Here is a 16,934-nt window from a genome sequence, read left to right on the forward strand (position 1 = left end):
GATCATTGAGCTGCTAGTATAAAATGTGCTATTGCATTGACATGCTTGTTATATTACATTTAGAGCAATATTATTCAAGACATCTGAAACAACAGCAGACTGACATCTACTGGAACGAATGGTGAAAGTGCTACAGACGTGCACTCAATCTGATGTCTTATACCGCCACCTATTGGCAGAACTGCACACACGCAAGTTAATGAATGTACAAAACTAAAATTTGAAAACATTGAACACAGATTAAAGATGTTTTTCAAGTTCATCACTAACTGCAGTATGTGAGCAAAACTAGACAAGATATTGAAAACCAGCTTATTCCACCCACAATGTGTCATGTTAAAAATGAGCATCTTCATTACATTTGAAGTGTCAAGACATATATAAGATGTGTTCTCACTTTATTACAAACTGAACTTCCTTTGAGGCTTCAGTACCTCTGTATGTGAATAAATGCAAAGCATTGATAAAAACAGAAAAAATGACACCAAATGTGTTTTTATAAAATGTTTATTTGTTTAATTGGCAACTAATTGAAATGTATCAGATTGTATAACCTGGTGTGTTTTAAACACTGTCCCCCGCTCGTATAGCAACAAAGATTCAAATCTAGTAACACTTTTCAGGATATGATATAAATAAAAATAAACAAAACAGTTACATGTAAATGGTTATTGTTGACAATAACTGTGTGGTGATTACAGCTGAAAACATGCACATAACTGTGACAGACTGAAAGAGAAAATATCATGTTCATACTGCAAACACACAGAAATGTTAAATGGCTAGCATCACTGTAATTCTTAAAACCAGACATACAAGAGATAATGATTCATTCTGACCCTTCACCCATGTTAAAGGGTTTGACAGAGAAAGTGCTTCTTTGGAAATGTCTCTTAACTTGGAAAGCTTGTTATTAGATTACCCAGAGAATCGCAGTTCGACAAAACAGATGAACTAAAACAGAGCCCCAAAAGTGTGTGATGAAACCGAAATGACTCCAGATTAACCGATTCGTCTAAACTGAGAAGCACAAGCTTAAAACAACGCAGAGATGAAGTGGAACATGATTCAAATGTGGGAACAATAACATATTTTTAAAAAACTTTTCGTGAACGAGTTGCGAATCTCATTTGGTTTCATTTTGTGCTTAAATTTTGACAAAACCAAAAGTACATCAATGCATGTTGATGCAGATTTGTTTGATAACATCTTTTAATTATTGGGGCCGTTTGGGATATGAAGGCAACAGAATGCACTAAAAACACACACACATGGGTTTTTTTTACTGGCTAATCGAAGGCACACAGAGATATGATCGTTTTTTCAGAAGTGACACTAACACTTTAACTATATTCTTAAACAATATCTGACAATGAAACGATCTGAAGGAAACTAAAGCGAAGAGTAAGTTAACATTATTTATTTGCATACAAAATCATAATAAATCTTGCATTAACCTTTAATGCATGTGAGAAAAAAACATGACCTTTACGAGAAAAAGCAACAAAAACAACTTACTTTATCTTTAACTAAACAACAAACTACGTTATCAAAAGGCAAATAGTCGGTATATTGCAACTCTCTCCACTAAACTACCATATCATCACCATCCATACAACATCACTTCCTGTCTGACGCCACCTGATTGGCTGACCCGGTGCCAGCTCACGTGACCTACGGATCAGGACATACTGGTGGGCGTCTCTGTAAAGGGAAGACCTTATGTCAAACTGCAGAGAGGGTTAACAATTTTAACACTCTTAAAGGGACAGTTCACTCAAAATAATAAAAACTTGCACACGTGTCATTCCAAAGATGCATGACTTTCTTTCTGCAGTGACCAAAATGATGAAAGAACTTTCATATTTGGGTGATCTGTTCCTTTAAGAAACTCATCTGGCCAAGAGAGGATTTTATTTGAATGGATCATTCCCATTAGATTTGATCATGTACAGTTTTGTTCAGAGACGGGTTTGATAAGTTTAACCCACCTGCAGCTGACCTGCTGTTAGCACCGTTTCCCTGGAGTAAAAATGAACAAAATTCCACCCGATATTCCCTCATTGGTCGGAATTAAAATGATTCATGGGACTTCTCCATAAGCTGGTAGCAAACCCATCGACCGTCTTGCGAGTCATTATTTGGCAGCGTATGAATGAGATTGTGTTCCATACTGATTGATTCATTGACTCAGTATCAGACAGGCTGCTTGTGTACGAGCGAATTTCTATGATTGCGAACCTTACCGATCTTATTCCGTCCACACTTCCCATGTTCCAGCCAATGAGGGAGCAGTTGCATATTCATTTGCTTTTGTTTTTTTCCCCCCCACGAAACAGCTTTCCTTCCACGTCTTTAAAGTGCTTTCAGAGACGCCCGAGCTAGACAGGAAATATCAATGATTGTGAATGTAGCTGACGCACAGCTCTAGAATCTAAAATCAAGCTTAAGGCAAATACACAGAATTTAAGGGCTCTGATATTAAACTACGCTACAAACTAGTATTCTTAAAGCCTCTTTCACTAGTTCTACGACTAGTTCAGACGACTACTCTTGATCTCTAGAACCCTCAGCTGATTTGTTCAGTCGAGCTGTGAAGCACTGGTGTTTGATAGATCCGTCCTCATCGACGGGCTTGTAGTTAAGGGCAACAGGTCAACGCACTCACTTCAACACGCTCCAAACACAAACTTCAGTCCAACAAATAATGCTTTTCCAGGAGACTCGCGTGATTTGTGGACTGCTATTAAAAATAGTGCAATTTTAGACATTTATATAAATAACTCTAAAATCGTGCTTTTTAAATTCGTTTTTTTCTGCTTTCCATACACATGTATATATATTTATACTGTAGCCTATATACACACATACATTAATGCATATACCTGTGCGCGGCACAGTTCAAATTAGGGTGATCTGCGTCAAATCAAACAAACCATGCGCGTGCAGCCACTCTCTTCTGAAGCGTACAGCATGGGTAAATAATGCAACAGCTATTGGCACCTTACACACAGACCGCATCACATTTGTGACCGCGGAAAATGACAAGCAAGTAAATGTAAAAATCACTTAGGAAAAGAGTGGAGGACACTGAGAGGAAAACTCTTTGTTTCTGAGCTTGTCCGAGTATTTAAAGAGCGCTGATGACAAATAACACAGAAATATTTATAGAAAGTTTTGAACCTTGCATCAAGGTTCTGAGTCATGAAAGCAAAAACTGGCAAGAGAACAGGCAGCCGTTTCGAGTCTTTTGCACTACTGCTTTTCCTTACCCTGGCAAACAGGAAGCACTCTGAGGGAAGTTAACTAGCCCTCACGCCAGCGCTCGGCTGCATCTGTCTCTCGTACCGCGGCCCATGTCAACGCTGCTTTGCTCTCACCATCAGCCGCGGTAATGTCAGACCTGCTGAGCTTTGTGCTTCTCTTTATTGCGGGCGTTTTTGCTGTCCGTGCGGCTGAGCTGGGGCGACTGAAGCATGCCCTGCACCAGAGGCGCAACCGTGCCGGGTCGAGTCTGCGTGTGGTGCGGTAAAGACGTGGGGTGGTAGTAGTGCCCCATTACTTCACTGTATGCAGGCGGAGCTCCCTCTAACCTGCCAGCGCTGATGCCCGCGTTCACGCTGGGTGGGCACAGCGACGCGTCAATGAGCGGACTGTCGAAGACGGTGCGGTTAGGAGGGGCACGGACAGACTCTCTGTTGAGCTCTAGCTGCTGTTCCGGGTCTCGGAGCTGGAGAGTGCACGGACCCTGGTATGGCGGTGGTTCTTCTCCGTCTGACAATGGGATGGTTGGGGGAAGGTCGATGATGGCGTGCGGCAAGTAGGGGTAGGTGGGCTGAAGGCGGGACACACGTTCACGCTGCAGGTAAGAAGGGACGCGATCAGGCGGTCGAGGAGCATAAACCTGCTGAAGAGAGAGAAACGGACGAGTGAAACTGAATGCGTGACATCGGGGTAAAACAGAGAGACTGTGTGTGAGGAAACAGTGAAACATACCTCACTCATGGCACCAGAAGGGCCCGTACAATCAGATGACCACAAACTGCCCTCCTGAGACAGACAGACCAAAGAGAAAGAGCAGATTTATTTTATTAAATATTGTTTTTCATTTCTGTTTGGTGAAATTTATATTTAATAATGCTTCTCGTATGAATTGAGAGAAATGTATGGCAGAGTATCTCAAATCCTGAGGTCATGAGCATTACTAAAACACAACCAGCAGGTGTCAGAATTTCATCAGGAAGATCAAACAGCTGATCATGTGAATGGCTGATGCTCAATCACAGGATATCAAAATATGTCTTTGAATTTTTTTCCACTAAGATAACCAGTCATTACACACACACACACACACACACACACGCACGCACGCACGCACGCACGCACGCACACAGTCTAACATGAGTCATGTCTGACGAGTCTGATAATGTGACCAAGCCTAAAATTAGAATAGCGGCTCAACAGTTATTTGACGCCTACTGTCAGATGGCCATTAGTGTTTGTGAATGAAGCTGTCGGGGACAGATGAGTGTGTGTGTGTGTGTGTGTTTGTGAAGCTGTTGAGGGCATAAGAGAGTGTTTGTTTCTCTTACCGATGGCAGGGGCAGGTGACGTCGACGTGCCCGTCCGTGGCGGGATATGAGAGATCGTGCAGAGAGTCTGTAGTGATTCAACAGACATGTGATGACTACCACCATCATCATCATGACCACAACGATCACAAGAATCTGCACAAACTCCAGCTGAGCTACAACACAGAGAGGCATAACAATTATTACACAAATCTCACTGAAGACAGTATGGAAAACTATGTTCATACTGTGCCGTTTTAAAAGCTTTGAAATCTCAAGTACATATCCATCTATATGTCAATGACTTCACCAATTTCGTATGTTTGGCAAACATGGCTTTACTTCGTTTGAAACTATCAATGAGACCAAACACCCATATCAACACTGAATCTATACAGCTGAAACTGACAAAAAAACACAGAAGAGCTTTATTGTACATCATGAACCCTCAGATTCAGAGTTTAACAGATTCTCGTGTGTTCATTTATTGGACTATTAATTTAATCATGCTTTCAGTTATTCATATTATCGTAATGGAAGTAGCTGTCACATTTTGCCATTCTTTAAATTCAGATTTCACTCCTTAGATCAGTGTAGAAAAGGCACAAACAAATCTTCTAGCATACTGCACAACACTGAATTCAAGTCCTTCTGAATCTTGAAGGGTTCAAGGTTCGAGCAGCGATGCACAGATATTACACAGTAAGTAAACTGAATAACAAACAGTGTTTAAGACAAACTAAGAGCAGAATTGCATATGCAAAATTATATAACCAACATTCTCTTTTTTCTTAAAAAATAAAGCAACAAACTTTCTGAAAGTGCACAGCAATTTTAACTGTATCTGTACTAAAAAAACAACAACAAATCTGACAATGTTATTCCAAAACCCTGCATATACACATTTGCGACATTTATATATTTTTTATATATTGAACATCCCAAACAAACAACATCAAATTGTAAAACACTGGGAGACAATCAGCTCGAAAAATCAGACGTTCACTGTTTCAAGAAATATTTCTCAAGGATTTTTGCAAAAAAAAAACACAAAAACTTTTCAATCCATCACCTGCGAAAAAAATCAAACTTCATAGGACTCACATCGGCACTGCGTCTGCGCACACGGCTGCAGATCCTCGCCTGCATGGAGCTGCATGCTGCCACATTTGCTTCTCAAGTCGCTCCTCTTACGTCCACAGTCAAACAAACACAAGAGCTCAATGAGGATCGAGGTGAGGCTCAGACAGCCCAAACTCACTCCCAGATCTCTCACCCTGAATGAACCCACGCAAATGAGGCAGATGGGTACCTGGGGGGAGGGGCCGAGCGCTGGTACATGCGGTCGTTGGGTCTAGACTGAATTGTCTCAGTGACTCGGTTTTGCATATGAAAACAGAAAGATGTCGAGACAGCTGACGGGTGCGGATGTGATGTATGCCACGGCCGGGGTGCCAGACAGAGATATATGGTGGTATAAACCCACATCTCATAATGCTCGATTGTTCTTAACTTCTTTGTCTGCACTGAACACATTGATAAAAACACAAACACAGATCTATAGAAGAAATAACTTTAATCAAAAATAAAGAAAATTTGGCCATTTAAGCATATTTAAAAAAAGATTTTATGGATCTCTTTCTAGGCGGTTGTCTGCTACATCGAATATTTCAGTGTTAAATGTTCACATGTACTGATTGACCAATAATCCAGCAGTCTTTTTTAACAATGTGTCCAATTTATACGATTACATACAATCTCATGTTTACATCTAAGTATAGGTTTTGGTGCCAGAGACGGCTTTGTTTTCAATTATATGTTTTGTGCACCTTTCATTGTACGAATAAGCCACAATGTAAAATGCATTCCTGTCAGTCTCAAGTTCAATCCTGATATAAAGCCCCTCCATGCAAAAATGATGTTGATAAATCAGAGTTTTCGTAAAATGTAACTTTATGTCCACCATAAGCATTTCATGTTTCGCAGCCATTTTCTGCTTTCTCCTTACAAGAAAAAACAAAAACAGCATTTAGGAAGTCACAAAAAAAATCATGATTTATCAGGAACTAGTCAATTCCCATTTTTATCATTTTGTATTTTTTATGACCTCTTTTTCTATTGTTTGCACAGTCTATGAAAGCTGACAAGTCTTACATTTCATAGCAAAGTTCTATCCTATATGACAAATAAGCAAACTCAATTGATTTAATGTGCCTTAATTCAACACACACAGTCAGAGAGGAGTCATGAGGGGTGAGACCGTCTGTCTCTCGGGTTAATACCGGTCAGAATCGAGCCAGACATCAGAGAGCAGACAGACAGAGATGAGTGCGTTTACCTAACTTCAGCTTGGGGAGAAAACTGTCCCCATGAATGAGCTAAAAGTAACTAAACCTCTTTTTGGGAATATCCTATAAGCTCTAAACGATTACAAGCACTTATATATATTATATATTTATAAATATATATATATAAAACAGAAATCTAGTTTATGTCCTCATTTAGACAAATGTATGTATGGTTTATTTTGTAGTTGGTCTCCACACACACACATAAACGCGTGCACGCACACACGCTGGTGAACGGGGTGTGGTGACTGCTGTGTGTGCGTGCGTGTGAGAGAGCTAGAGGTCACAGGGGGTCACAATTTGCTTGCAAATTTCCATGGGAATGACGAAGCAGAGAGAGAGACAAAGAGAGAGACAGACCCGCTTCCCACTGACTTACGAGCTCTCGCCCTGGCAGGGAAACACGACTGTGGGAACCTTCTGGGTGTCTGTGAGAACTTTCTGGGTGTCTGTGGGAACTTTCTGGGTGTCTAACTGAGAGCGAATGCAGACACGCCTGCGTTGCAAACTTCAGATCTGTTTAGTTCAGTGTGACGTTCTGAGATCCCTGGAACGGCAATATTTCTCTGACGGAGCCAGCAGTAAATGAACCAGTCCATGACGGCGCAGTGTGTGTTGGGGTGTTATGTAGACCCTTCGCTCTGCTACAGATGTGCTTGTTTGCATAAGCAGGCATTTGTTTTGGTCTAAAGAGGGCTGGTGCAGTGCAGGTGGGCCGGTAGAATCAGTCTAAACATACGCTGTGCGTGTTTGTGCGAGGCCGCTCAGACACGCCTGTGTTGAAAACACGGTAAACAATGCAAAATATGTTTAAAACGGAAGAGACTGGGGGTCAGTCTGACTCAACCACAAGTGTTGTTTAGACCAGTGGTTCTCAAACTGGGGCCGTGGCCCCCTAGGGAGGGGGGGATGGGTTTGGGCAAGATAGGTCCAGGGGGCCACAGTGTTTGTGGCATTTTATGAAATACTGAAATTGATCATACATTTGCAGAATATAAATAATACCACCAACCAAAATAATTTGTGTTCCAGCATTGTATAATAAAATTTAAATTGATTAAACCAAAGACATATTCTAAGATCATAAGTCTTTATTTGGGGGCCACAAAGCAATGCGATCCACTCAAGGGGGGCCTTACAACAAAAGCGTTTGAGAACCACTGCTTTAGACACTTAACCAGATGAAACTGCTATCTGGAAAATTCTCACAGATTTCACAAACGTGCAATGGACAAAAACTGAAAAACATAAAATTGCTAAATAGAATTGTTGCAAATGACAACTTTAATATTGACACACGAACACTAAATGTTTAACCAACAAAATAAATGTGGCAAAGTTGCAAATTACAACACTGACACAAAGACACGTTTTTTCACACAATTTGTTTGACGAATTTGTGACAGTGATGAAAGAGACTCTACATCAATGTAAAGAGATGTGAAAATGGTTTTCAAAACATTTTCAGCTCGTCTGAGCTCTTCCAGGCAGTGTTTGTGTTTTGGGGCAGATGCCAGGTGTACCTTCCTGCCCCGGGGGCAAAATAACATTCCAAGCCTCTCCTCCCTGTGTGATTGAACATTCCAGAGGTCGTATAAACACCAGCCTGAGCTTCATAACGTCGCTATACTGCACATCAGCACATGCAATGTACACTGCGGTGAGAGAGATTTCAACATGCATCAAAATAAACCTGCCAGAGATTTACACACACAAACACAATTAATTATACATGAATTATAAGTGCTTTAAATTCAATTCAATAATAAAGGCTAACAAATATGATCCTGATGGGGTAGAAAATTAAATCAGACTGTTGTTACCAGTTCTCAGAAATAGAGATTTGAGGTTGTGTAAACTCAACTGAAGTAACACAGACGTCTGGAATGTGTTTGGATAAGCTTGGATTTCTGCTCTTGTTTTAGTGTAAAATCAATGGCGGCTTTTCCCAGACAGACAGTACACACACTAGTCTGTTGCGTGGATGCTATCATCATAGTTATCGTTATCATTCTTGGTTGAACCGGCCATCCCTGCACACTCCAAAGTATGGACTATTTTCTCTCACCACTGTAGTATGCTTTCAGAGTTTCATGTAATTGTTAGAGTTAGGACACAGCGATGGTGTTAAAACACACTGTTGGTCTGTCTGTACTCGACGACGAGACACTCATTATTATTCTTTTCTACTAAGGCAGTGGCTAGACGCACATATGCAAAGACACCTCCCCAAATACAAACACACATACACACTTTAACACAGACCCCAGACCAGCTTTATGAAAACAAAGCAGAATCAAAATAAAATGTAAAGCCGTCGTACCTGTTACCAACAGACACGTCGCTGCTTCCAAGTCACGTGACCACGGCCGCCAGACAAAACAACCCCACGTAAAACACACAGCGGAACAAACTCTTCCCAGACTCGTTTGTCAAACAGAAATGCTAAATGGAACAAAGGTCGTTTTAGTCAAGCTTTAAGTGTACGTAGGAAGTGTCGTGAACGTCCGGGGAAACTGATAGAGGAATATCATGTGACTTAAAATAAAAAGACACATGTGCAGATGAAAATTAAACAAATGAGTTTAACTTTAGAGAGAGAGAGAGACAGACAAACTCATACAAAAAAACACGAGATACTGAAGTCATTCAACAGCACACACACATTTATGTTTTTATATTTTATTTAGTTTCCTCCATTTCGTGTTTGGAGTGTATATAAAGCTATAAAATACAAGTAAATGGCATCTTTTATGATGGTTTAAGAGCACACAAAATGACATCTGATGTCATTATGAAAGTTTTAGTTGTTGTTTGTGTTGTCTTTAATCATCTCATGTCTGACAGTGAATCACAAAGGCAGCGAATGAGTGCTCAGCTGATATCACACAAACACACTGTGTCTGATTTAGTGTCTCACACACACAAGCATTCATTCACAGAGTCAAGCTCCTCCCCGGCTGGTCTAACCACTGACCTCTGACCTCTGACCACAGACACCCCCCACCCTCCAGCAGCTGTAGCGTCTCATATTTAAAACACTCATTTACATACATCTGAATTAATCTAAGACAAGTAATTAGGACTCGGACGTGACGGCCAGACTAACGTGTGTGTGTGTGTTTAATGTGGGGGTGTGTGCATAAACAGATTTCCAAAACTGAAAGTCTCATTTAATCATTTATATGACATGAAATAAAAGCTCATCTCAACAGCAGAACACACATGAACACATAATGAACATGATATATGCAAGCAGTGAATGTTTATGTGTGCTTCTAGAAAACACTGTGTTGTCAGCTGTGTGTGTCTTTGATATGTGTGTGTGTGTGTGTGTGTGTATACTGTATGCTCTTTTGCAGCTTGTCTAGACGCTAGAACAAAGGGCAGTTTATCGCAGAAAACAAACACTGGCTTCTGTTCTCTAGAACACACACCACAAACAAACAAACAGATCACATACACACTATAAACACGACACACACATCACATACACACCACACCACACCACACACCACAAACACAACAAGCTGCTTTAACTTGTTCCATCGGTATAAAATGTAAATGCAAAATACAAACACATTCCACAAAGGATGTTTTGCCACAGTGAATGTAGAATGCAGAGTAGAATTTAGTATGAACCGATAACCTAAAAAATGCAAAAGTGAAAAGTGAACATTCTAAAGCATCTCTACCATAGAGAGAAAGTAGCATCCTTTGAAAGAGACACAGGCAGCATCCTAACATTCATGGCACCTCATAAGTGTCTAATCTAAAAAACCTTCATAGGCAGCAACTTCAGACAATTGACATACACACTCAACACAGACACAGGAAGTGACACACAGAGAGACAAACTATGTCAACAGTGGGAATTTGTCTCTGGTGGTGATGGGGGTTAAATTGGGTTTTTGTGGGGTGTCAGGGGTGTTTCTGTACCCCCACTGGCTGTTATTTATGGCTCGAGCCTCGGTAGCCCGTGAGAGCGTCTGTGTGAGGTCACACAGAAAACAAAGACAAATTTTACTCTCACACTCACATTAACATATATCAACACAATAACAAAGTACACATCAAAAATCTGTGATCCAAACTTGGACGTTGAACGGTCTTAAACCGCTGATGATGCACAACAATGCTGTCTAGGTGAGTTAAACACAGCCAATTCTCTTTTTATTTTCAGTGACATTTTCAAGTAAACCTCTCTTGATCTTGTCTTGTGTATGTCGCTTCCTGCACCTGTGTGGTGTGAGATGTGTGGAGTTCTGATGCTGTACTTGACCTCAGGTTGAATTTCCTCAGGCATTGCGACTGCTATCGTCAAAATAATTTTAAGTGTAAGTCCGTGTTGACACCTCAGCACCTTCAAACTGCTGAAGAGCAGAGAAAAAAAAGCTGATGTGCCACAGGACACCAGAGCTGAGACCACAGCATATGACTAAGAGACGAGAGAGAGATGGTGAGAACGTGTGAGAGAGAAAAAGAGAGCGATACAGAAAAAGTCAGAGAGAAAAACACAGATAAGAAAAAGAGATAATGTGTGTGTGTTAGAGAGAGGGACACTTTTTTTATTCTTTTATAAATTATCTAATAAATCTAATAATTATCTGGCGATTGATTGTCTGATTTTTAATTGTCCTTTATTTTAATAATTATCACTTCCAGATTATCACTTCCAGTATAAGATTAATGTACTTGACAGTTTTAAATTGTAATTTTTATAAAGAAAAATGTCATATTCCACAAACATGAAAATTCTGTAAATAACAGAAACAAATTCAAGTGACCATAACGGAAAAGTCCCGAGCACCCAAACTAAAATCAAGATATGAGAAAGGTGTCATCTGCCTCTAGATACAAAATTTGTGCAATAGATGTGGTTGGTAACATCTTATAACGCCAATCAGATGATTATTTAATCACTGTGACAGCCCTAAAATGTATTTCTATGGGTTGACAAAGAGAGACAGAGAATAAGAGTGTCAGGGACAGATAGTGTGAGAAAGAGAGATGAGCCCAGACTAGCTTTGCCCTTACCTGACATGCTCCCAGACTGGTTAATGATTACCTCACACAAACAGACAGGAAGTGATATCAAATACAAGAATAGATGCTGCTCGGTGATGGTCTGTAACTGATAACACACAGCGTAGTGGTTGAGGAATCACTCACTGTGTATCTCCTCCACATCTACCGACGTCAACCTTCTTTATGCACCACAAACATACATACTGTTCATAATCTGGTTACTGTGCTTCCCCGTTTACCCTCCCAGCGGTTTGAAAACAACAAGTAATAAAGATCAAAACAATAATACTCCATAATACTGGTTTAAAGATCTCCTACATATGCGTGTGTACACAACCGACCAAATGTCTGAAAATATTCTATAGACAAAAATACAACTGTGCCAACACATTGAAGTTTTTACAAAACTTTCGATTTTCACCCAGGGTTTATGTACAGTGTCATTCCTAACCTAAACATTAAGTGTGTAGTAGGAGTGAGTGAATTGGGACGCAGCATTGGGGTACTGAATACTGATGGTACAGAGTAATGAAAGATGATTTTTGCTGTCATTTATCACTTACAGCGTGGTGTAGTAGTATTAAGGAGAAAATGAGAGCAGAGGGAAAACAGGTTTCAGGATTTCTCAGGATCTTCTGTAACCACATCCTGATCCAAACCATAAATGGCTGAGGCATGTGAGTGATCATTTAAAAATATTTCAAATCCCTTGGAGTCAGAGACAAATGCGATTGTCTGCATCTGCGTCAGAACATTCAGCTCCAACACCACTTCCAGTCGGCCCAAACACACCAGAATGACGGCAGACTGGGATTCCGCCGCACGAGTAACGCTCGCCCTGGATGAAGCTACCGTACGTGTCAGGACAAGTGCCAGACGAGCTTTCACACAGATCTTGATGACTGAACTGTTAGACGGGTGATGTCACAGGAGCGGCAGAGGAGATGAAACGGTGAGTCAAACCCGGCCCGTCCGCACTATTATGAGACACGAGTAACCGACAAGATCTTAAAAGACTTGCTGCTGCAGTCCAGCTGCGATCGGTCTGTCTTGGAAGATAAAACCATTCATCAAACATTCTCATTACAGTACACAGGATACAAACAAATGATAATGACAGAATTGTATAGTTTTCTTTAAGGTCACAGTCGTGGGATCGTGAATGGGATCTGGGTCTTATTTAGCTGCTGGTTTAAAACATGGCTAACGCTCTCTATGTGCAGCTGTTTCCTTTTCCTGTCCCGCATGTTTCCTCAGTGCTGATGACCGTAGATGTTAGAGACGCAAACAACGTGCCCCACAGGGTCATGGGCGAACAATTCAGATTCAACAGGACAGAAACACAGTGAAACCACAAAGGTTGCAGCTTCATCTACTTCTAGGAATTGATCTGCTTTCCAGTTACACAAAATGTCAACTAATAACAGCCTGGTCTTGAATGTTCCAAATTAAACTGACAACAACACTGTTTACACATGTAAAAACAGATGCCAAGTCTGCCGACCACATTTACAAGGTGACGCAACCCCTAGAGGGAGAATGAACCAAAAAACTAAGAATTCGACAACTGAGCCACCTGCCAGCCGTAACATCCTGTTAGGAGGAAAAACTCTTTCCCTAAAGAATCCAGAACATCTCCAGTAGCCGGTACACAGACGAAAAGAACTGGAGCTTCAGACCGTCTGAAGTGATTTACAGTGAACCCGAGCCGCTGGGCGTTCTCATGCACGAAGATGCTTGCTGATCGACACTCACTAGCACCAACGAGGAAAGACGCTTCAGTTCCCGTAAATCTGAGGGAAGGGAGTGTGTGTTATGAGAAAACTCATTGCTTCTCTCTAACCGCCCACCCAAACAATCCTTCAGCGGCTCTCATGTAAAACAGTCAGGCTGCTGGTGAACCTCATGTGCCGTCAATCACACGACTGTCACATTTCAACACAAAATGTTGCATAAGAATGAGGAAGTGTATTTTTAGGGACATTAAGATTTTGTGATGTTTATGACGATTATTATTTCTCATTAGTTTAACTGTAATTTGTGGCTAACTTATTGATGTTAAATCATTCATTTGTATTACATTTATATACTACGTTTTTTATAAAACTCACTTTACAGTAAAAAGGAAGTAAAATTAGTTTCGTTTTCTTAAAGCAATAGACTATTTAATTTCCATCTGTTTCTTTTCATTCTATCATACTTTTATTTTCATGTTTGTTTACAGTATGAATTTATTAATGTTTCTTTTCACTTTATCGTACTTTTATTTTCATGTTTGATTATAGTATTAAGTTTTACGAGTTTCCCTGCAAGCGTCACTGTGTTTACTATTTAGGCTACTATCCAAGAAGAGCATCTTCTGTTGATATAAGAACTATCTAAATCTGTTCATGACTAAGTTTCATCGTAACATCCTGGAAACATTAAAACCTTAAGCTGCTTAAGCCAGACGCACATCTGTGACACAGAAACTGCGCTCACACTAACAAGCCGCTACAAGTGGATTCACATTCAGTCTGGCTCGGACTCTTTTGTAAAATGGGATTTTTGTGGAGCGAATGGCTTGTGTTTAAAGATCCTTACAGACAGCGTTACAATAAAAATCAAAACAATCTATACAAATTCATCCCTCACCTCCCACACTACCGAAAACAGCACTGGCCCCTTAAAACTCCAATGGATGTGTCAGTCAGCTCAGGTCACGTTACTGTGAACTGGTTTATATTTACTAGAATAAACTCTTGATTATAGCTGTGCGGCTTAACAAACCAGTTCTGTGAACATTGGTCTTTCCTTTCTGCCATTTCCAGTTGCCTTGCTGTATTTCCAGAAAACGCATTCAAAAGCATAACTACAAATCTGTCCACACTCCTAACAAAACCCTTTAACACAGAGAGCTCCAGTACAGCCTCACTTCTCGAGCACATCAACGTTTCCTCTTGCGATCCGTGATTAACGAGGAATCATATTTTTTTTCAAGGAGCGATCACGAAGCTAGACGCCATGACTGGACTGCAAGTTCCTCTTTGGAATTTAAGATCACTTCCCATTATACAGATATCATCATCTCGTCTTACCAACAGACACACATATCAAATTATTATTTGTTCGGCTTTTCCTTTACAAGAGATTATTTATAAACGCCAGACAGATTTGGCAAGACGGTTAATCGAATGAATGATACAATAAGTTAGTCACACACACACAAAAAATGTAGTCTGGCAACTCCCACATGAGGATCTGAGAGGCAACATCAGACTTACCCCAGACACCTGACAAACAACCCGATCCGAGGGCATATGATCCGATCGTGTATTGACAACCGAATGCAAGGCTTTTATCAACACACGGATAATGAAAGCAGTCAATAATACAATGTTTTAGAAAGCATCTAATGTCCATTTTGATGACCTGTCATCCTCATTTGCATATAGCTGAGGAGTACATAAATCTGATCTCTTAAGGAAATCAAGCATGGTTTTATTATAGTAGAAGTATTAACCACAAATACCATGGTTAAACTGTGGTTACTCTGTAATAAGATAATGGTGAATACGTGGCTTTCTACTATTATAGGTTTACTACCATTAAATCCAAAGAAATATGGTTACTATAGTTAAACCATGCTAACATGTGTGTTTTTTTTTGCAAATGACAACCCAAATCAACTTTTTAACTATTCGGAAGATAAGAACTGACAGGAGTGTGTGTATACAACTTATATATATATATATTCAAACACAAATATTAGAGGTAACGGTTATAGTCTGTCAGCTTTACTAAACCGGTTCTAAATTAACGTTAGCACGCGAGAAAAGTTTTACCTCACGACAACTAACGATTGTTTCCTCTGAAACGCAAAACTGCTTCACTTTTATGAGGTAAATCGAACTAAACCGAGGTATTTTCCTCACAATGTAAAAGCAGCATTGATTCGACGTTACGTCAGAAAAACGCAGCCGAAACCGATATGAAACGGATACTTACTGATGGCCATACTCTGGAACGAGGTGGACCGTTTGCAGTTACATGTACAGGAGACATTGGTGTGAGTGTCCGTGGTTCCGTTCATCAGACCCATGAAGCCGTACATTCAAATCGATCTCGCGGATCGACGTGGACGAGGCAGGCGCGCGCGCTCGCTCGTCGCTCCACCGCGCGCGGGCGAATAAAAACACTGACGCAGGCTTTTCCGCTTTCTTCAGTAACGCTTTTGTTTTACAGGCGGTTTTCAGGGGCTTTCGTTGCGGCTTGCCTGTAGCCGACGTCCCCCCACCCCCGTCCCGTCGTCCGGGCTCTGTGCTCCAGTATTCCCGGCGTTTTTCCCAGCCGTCTGGCGCGACGGACGGACGGACTTTACCTCATTCAAGTCCAAGTCGGCTGGGAATTTGCTGTGGGCGGGGCTTCGACGCACGGGGCGGAGAGCAGACAGCCTGACGTCACTGCCAGACTTGGCCTTTCACGGAGCGCACGAGACAGAGATATTGATACAGATTGTTCCTTCAGTAAACAGAGACTATATGGTGCGTTTATTGAGAATATTGAACAAGATTTGTCTCTGCTTTAGGGAAATGTGTGGTTTGGTTAGACATAAAGAAGTGTAACTATACTTTATTTTGTTCAACAAAGTTTATTAACATATTTGCATATAACATAAACATAAATGCATGTATATATGTATGTATGTATGTATGTATGTATGTGTATAGGCCTATTTCAAATAATTCTGTGTGCTCTGCTTGCTGAGCAATAAGCCGTGAAAATGAATTGCGTCATAAATGCCATTGTTTTTATGTTCTCACGTGGTGAAAAAAGTAGAGACACAAAAATTAGAGACCGAACTCTTTTACATGCCATCTGCCCTGAACACTATTAACGTGTTATATGCTTGAAAATTATTGTAAGATATTAACCCACAAAGCAGAGAAACGCCTCCGTCTGTTCAAAAGCAGATGTGCATGCTAATAAATAGGCTGATTGCTTTCGG

General features: G+C 40.7%; 1 protein-coding gene across 3 annotated transcripts; it reads right to left on the minus strand.

The window, feature by feature from the left end:
• Positions 1 to 498: 498 nt before the first annotated feature.
• On the minus strand, positions 499 to 16,342 carry pmepa1 (prostate transmembrane protein, androgen induced 1). Of its 3 annotated transcripts, none has more exons than XM_079460630.1 (4): positions 15,935 to 16,342; positions 4,593 to 4,747; positions 3,997 to 4,050; positions 499 to 3,907 (listed from the first exon to the last, which is right to left on the minus strand). In XM_079460630.1, the coding sequence occupies exons 1-4, from the start codon at positions 16,038 to 16,040 to the stop codon at positions 3,398 to 3,400; spliced, it is 825 nt and encodes a 274-aa protein (XP_079316756.1). In that variant the 5' UTR covers positions 16,041 to 16,342; the 3' UTR covers positions 499 to 3,397. The 3 variants fall into 3 exon arrangements, with proteins under 3 accessions (XP_079316756.1, XP_079316757.1, XP_079316758.1); XM_079460631.1 differs by having other exon boundaries at positions 499 to 3,904; positions 15,935 to 16,227; XM_079460632.1 differs by lacking the exon at positions 15,935 to 16,342 and adding an exon at positions 9,243 to 9,344.
• Positions 16,343 to 16,934: the final 592 nt, after the last annotated feature.

Source organism: Barbatula barbatula, assembly GCF_947034865.1.
Source record: "Barbatula barbatula genome assembly, chromosome: 7".
NCBI lineage: Eukaryota > Metazoa > Chordata > Actinopteri > Cypriniformes > Nemacheilidae > Barbatula > Barbatula barbatula.

Excerpts from the sequence above, each read along its gene's own strand:
- pmepa1 (XM_079460630.1), bottom strand. The coding sequence starts at position 16,040 with ATGTACGGCTTCATGGGTCTGATGAACGGAACCACGGACACTCACACC. Across the intron at positions 4,748-15,934 it reads GTTCCAGAGTATGGCCATCA|CTCAGCTGGAGTTTGTGCAG; the intron begins GTAAGTATCCGT and ends TCTGTGTTGTAG. Across the intron at positions 3,908-3,996 it reads CTTCTGGTGCCATGAGTGAG|CAGGTTTATGCTCCTCGACC; the intron begins GTATGTTTCACT and ends CTCTCTCTTCAG.